The following is a 5,584-nucleotide window of genomic DNA, read 5'->3' as shown; positions in this document are numbered from 1 at the left end:
CGTGCCTGGGCCATGTTTTTTTTCCGTGCTTCGGGCCAGCCCATCAGGCCCGACCCAAATGTACACCTATAGTTATAGGTGCCTGTCCTCCTGCCTCCAGCAACGCACCCAATTCCATCACGAGCCACTCAACCTCCGACCGAAGCTTATCATTTTCACCCTTCACCAAAAGAAACGTCCTCTATATTTATCCATATATCCGACTTTTAATCTTCTAAAAGATCTCATCCTCTATATCTGCTTACTCTCCAACAACGTCATCTAAATTACGTACTCTATACGCAAATATCTATATTAGAGATATTTTTTATTTTTGAAAATACGTATTTGTCATACTCTCATATGTATTGTACATATTTTAGTTTTGCTAAACCGGTTATTTAAAGTATTCAAATGGATAGAGTACCGTTTAGAGAAACTCTATATCTAGAGAATCCAGCAACGCCCTCTAAATTTAGAGAACCGTTTAGAAGAAGCTGCTAAATAGCATAGATGACCGTTTAATCCTCTATTTACGGTAGAGGACCCTTTAGGAGCCCTCGCTGGAGCCACCCTAACATCCATTCTGCAAACCAAGACGCCAGCACAATCCAACTTCCCAATTACAAACTAAGGTATTTGAATTCACCCCTGACCAGCGCACATCCAACAATCACAAGGTCACAGGAAAAAAACATTCCAAGGAAAAGAAACCACAGCACAACAAACACTACCATGATGTAAGCAAAGGTTAAACTTCATTTCATAACCAGCTGATTCATTAAGTAGCAACAACAGGATGGCAACATGATCATTTCAAGTTTTACGGACTTAAGGTGCAAATGGAATGCAGAACATTAAAAATGAAATGTGCAGTCCTTCAATGAGACCTGGAGGCATAAATGAAGGAGATGGCAGCCACCACTGTTGTGGTAGCAGCATACAACCATGTCCAGATGCCACCCTTCCTTCTTTTCTCCGCCTCAGCCACTGTGAGTTGCAGTAGCTCGATATCCTTGCTCAGGTTATTGATCTTCCCCTTCTTTTCCTCCAATGCTGCATTCAACTTCCCAATGTCATCATCTTTCTTCCCACTGCACTTCTCGAGCTCCTCAATTTTTGACCTCAGCTTTACTGCTTCAGCCTTCTGAGTGTCCAGAGCCTTCAGAACTGAATTCTTCTCATCATGCAGGCGTGAACACTTCATATCAAGATCATTGCAGGAAGCTTGAAGTTGGGACATGGAACTGTGGAGCTCCTCCAATTTGGCCCTCAACTTAATGGCCTGAGCATCCTTCTCACGGGTTGTTACCTCAGCTACTTCCTTGTCTGCCTGGATTTCCTCCAACTTCCTCTTCAGGCTCTCCAACTCGCCCAAAAGTCTAGCCTTCTCAGCATCAAATGCCTTAGCAGCAGCCTCATTCTCAGCCAGCAACGTGGCCAATTCCATCCTGAGACTTTTAACCTCTGCGACAGCAAAGTTGTGCTTCTTCTCAGCAGCCACAACCTCAGACTGAAGCTTATCATTTTCTCCCTTCACCAAACCAGACTCCTTCTTCTTTGCCGCCACCTCAGCCTGCAGTTCCCTCTTGTCAACCATTGCAGCCACCAGCTTCGCCTCCAATGACTCTACTCTGGCCTCAATCTCCGCCTTCTCGGCACCCAACACCTTCAATTCATCCAACTTTGCCTTCAATTTTCCCTCCATGTCCACCCGATAAGCCTCAGCCGCCTTCCTGAAGTCCTGCAGGCTCCTCTCCACCTCCGCCTTTTCACTCGACACAATCCGAACCGCCTCCTTGGCCTCCCCCAATTTCTCCGCCAGCTCACCCTTCTCACCAAAAAATTCAGAGTTCTTGCCCTCTAGCTCCGCCACAAGGGCCTCCAATCGGGCAACCTTGCTGGACACGGCCGCCACCTCCGCTTCCTTCTCCCGGAGCAGCTTCATCGACCGCGTGCTCTCCGCGGCAGCCTCCTCGAGCCGCGCGTCGGCCTCGCCCCTGGCGCTCTCCTCCAGAGCCGCCCGCGCCTCTGCGTCCCGGAGCGAACCCTGGACGGCGGCGAGGCAGGCACGGAGCGCGGCGACCTCGTCGGCGGCCGCGCGGAGTGGCGCGGCGAGGGCGGCCTGCGCCACCACGCGCTCGGCGGCGGACAGCGCGACGTCGTCGGCGGAGAGCTCGTCAAGGCGCGCTGTGAGCGCCGCCACCTGACCGCGCCGCTCCGTCGCCTCCTTGAGGAGCATGGTGTTCAGCGCCTTCAGCTGCTCTGCCTTCCGGTCCTCCGCGGCCTTCGCCGGCGGCACTTCCTCTGCGGCGGCGTGGTTACCGTTGCCATTGACGGTGGCAGATTTCTTTTTGGCCATGGCGGCGGCGGCGGCGGCGGCGGCGGTTTAGGGGTTTAGGGTTTGTTTGTGGCTGCGAATGAATTTAGCAACGATACGAGGCTTCAGCGCGCATATATTCGGGACTTGTGGGGCCGACTTGCATAACGGTTCACATGGCAGTGAGTCGTTTTGGGGGGTGTTAGGTAGAGATGGTAGCGGGAGGACCGGCGGGGAACATGCTACTCATCCAGTAACGTCTCCTAGACCCATTCTCCATCCCTATCTTGTTAAACATAGACAAAATTATCAATTATCATGATAAAAATAAATCTAAAACAACTAGCAACCTTATAATACAAACATAACTCATAAGCCGCAATTATTTCAACTTCACAAAATACAAATCACAATACACAAATACATATTATAATTTTTTATCGAGTTTCTAGTAGGGTCGGTGGGGTAATTTTTCCCCATTCCCGCCTCGTTAATTTTCGGGGCCCCACCCCGTTAGCCCCCAGGGGAGAAATTATCCATGTACTCGCCCCAAACGGGTCGGAATCCCGCGGGCCCACCCCTATGGGGAAATTTGCCATCCCTAGTGTTGGGAGGTGACCGTGGGTGGGTAGGGAGTGTTTGAATTGGAAGGGGACACGGAAATTAAAATGTAAACAAGAGACAATTTTTATATGGACATTTTTAATGCAGAGAAAGTTTGGGAGAGGTCCACTTCAAGAATTTCAACTCTATTTCATCTATCCAAACAGGTCCAGCTCCACCAGCTCTAGCTTCAAAAAAACTAAAACTAGAAGTCAGTTTTATGAAATTTTTGAAGCTACTCAAAGAGTGATTCAAAAACAATGTTTTCATACCTCCTAATGAAGTTGCACAAAAATTACCCACCATGTCATTGGTTACATGACCTACACGATTCAAGTCTCTTTCTCCACCCGCTAATCAGCAAGGGTAATTAAGTAAACTCACATAAATTAATTGTATTATAGAAACTGCAGTCTATGTGCAAGTCAAACACTCTTGAACCCCGCCTAACCAATCTGTTGAAGTTGTTTTGTGGTGAAGCTGGAAAACTAAAGCTGCAATTCTTGAAGTGAAGCCCTCCTAAACGAGGCCTAAGGAAGGAAACATACTCGCTCCGTAATGGAAAAGGAAGCCGTTTTAAATTAATTGTATTATAGAAACTAGAGTCTATGTACAAGTCAAACACTCTTGAACCATGCCTAACCAATCTGTTGAAGTTGTTTTGTGGTGAAGCTGGAAAACTGAAGCTGCGTAATTCTTGAAGTGTAGCCCTCCTAAACGGGGCCTAAGGAAGGAGACATACCCCCTCTGTAATGGAAAAGGAAGTCGTTTTATCCCATCAGTTGATTTGCCAAATTCTATTCGTTTTGGAATTGTGGTTGTATGTTGAACTTAGGGCTGGACATAAAAACCGAAAACCGAAACCGAAAGATCTAGAACCAAAACCGAATATATGATTATATTTGAGATGAGTCATCATTTCTTAACTCCTTTACATTCTTTACATATGTACTAATTTGCTTATATATGCACAATCAAAAATAAGGCAACACAATATTTGACCGGTTACTTACTTGTATTTGCTTATATATACAACTAAGTCATGATTTGACTGGTTACTCCTAAACCTTCATCTTCGAAGGAGTTATAACTACTTGAAGATGAAGGTTGACTATCTTTTTAATATTGTGTTGCCTTGTTTTTTATTGTGCATAGCAACTGAGAACAAGTGCCCAACCATGGCGACCACCGGTGGGATCACCGACTCTTGCCTAGCGGCGTACACCTCCAACAACGCATCGTCGATGACATGGAGAACTTCACGCATACGATGGATGCGAATAGGAATGGTAGGCTCTATACCTTTCCTGTCGGGCCTCCAATCTTCCCCAACAGCGAGCGTTCCCTTCTCTTCTTCCCTCTATTCTCGTGAGCACGTGCCGATAACGTGTTGTAATGTAATGAAAATGAGATTGAGAGAAGTGCAAATGACAGCCACAGTTCTTTATTCCAAGGGTGATTACATATATATACAAGGGGAGGGTTCAAGCCAAAGGGCATGTCCCTTGGCGAGATAACTGCCGCACCCCTTGGGAATTGATCACATGTTTCATTTTCTAACAGCTATCATGGGCCAACTTGAACCTGTTGAGTCAGCATTGCCGACGAAGGTGATTGCGCGCAACACTCACAACCCTCTTCAACCTCGATGATAATGTTACTGGGGAAATGGACAACGCCCTAACCTCGAAGATGGTGTTGCAGAAGGATGGGTTTTGATCATTGTAGTACTTTAGTTAGCACTTGAACGAAATTGTCATGCGGCCCTATGGTTTGGAGGTGTAGTTGCACATAGAGTTGTGATCATGGTTGGAGTGATAGTTTTGATCTTTGTTTTCTAGAAGGTTTCAAGGATGGCACATTCACACTTGCATCGCGGTGAAGTTAGGAGTGGCATGAACTGTGCAGACATTTTGTCGCATGGTAGTGATGATCCTGGATGATGTTTTGGTAGCAATGACCCTCGCTGATGTTTTTTAAGTCCAACACTGTTGAGAAATAAAGGGAACTGTGGTAGGGGCGAAGCCAGCTAAGAATGTCGCCGGTGACGTGAATACTAGATGATAGAATCATTTGCATTGTAAAGTAGTATATTATAATGTTTCTTCATTGGTTTTACGAAATCTATTGGTACGTGTCAGATGACACCAATAAATGCCTCTGGCTCCGCCCCTAAACTGTAGAGGAAGTGTCATTGTAGTTTGCTTTGGATTTACGACACGTGTCCACTCTAATCTTAAAGCAACAAAACACCTAGCTTTTGTTGCTATAAAATTAGTGAAGTGGACACGTGTCACAAATCTGAAGTAGGTTACCAGGCCGATTCTCCAAAGTCGGTTGCAAGATTTTTTTTCCCAATAAAGGGGTCTAAGAGAAACTCCAAAAGCCTAGCTAAATCAACTAGTATTGATAAAAATAGAAAAAGGATGGTGAAAATATGATCCAACAAACTCTTCTTCTAACTTGCTTCTCTATCCCGCTCGATATCCCGTCGAGGACGCTAGACATCTTTGACGAGCTTGTCTCGCTCGCCATATCCTTCCTCGCATGCATGCGATCCACATCTCACGCCTATTTCTCTTTTGGTGTGTTGTCCTCATGCCTAGGCGTCGATGTCACAGCGGCAATGTTCGGTGCGCTACGTCGCCACGGCGGCAGCCTCCAGTCTTTAGACTGTTGCGG

The 5,584-nt window shown here is 46.4% G+C and overlaps 1 protein-coding gene across 1 annotated transcript; it reads right to left on the bottom strand.

Annotated features, from left to right (window-relative positions):
* Positions 1-720: 720 nt before the first annotated feature.
* Positions 721-2,456, bottom strand: LOC103643566 (myosin-7B). The gene has a single exon (XM_008666736.4). It carries the CDS (start codon positions 2,339-2,341, stop codon positions 860-862), a length of 1,482 nt encoding a protein of 493 aa, XP_008664958.1. The 5' UTR covers positions 2,342-2,456; the 3' UTR covers positions 721-859.
* Positions 2,457-5,584: the final 3,128 nt, after the last annotated feature.

Source organism: Zea mays, chromosome 1 (genome assembly GCF_902167145.1).
Source record: "Zea mays cultivar B73 chromosome 1, Zm-B73-REFERENCE-NAM-5.0, whole genome shotgun sequence".
Taxonomy (NCBI): Eukaryota; Viridiplantae; Streptophyta; class Magnoliopsida; order Poales; family Poaceae; genus Zea; species Zea mays.
The sequence above is the reverse complement of the archived record's forward strand: the minus strand, read 5'-3'. Positions and strand labels throughout refer to the sequence as shown.

Bases quoted from the DNA above. Each gene is read 5' to 3' on its own strand.
- LOC103643566 (XM_008666736.4), bottom strand. From the start codon at position 2,341: ATGGCCAAAAAGAAATCTGCCACCGTCAATGGCAACGGTAACCACGCC.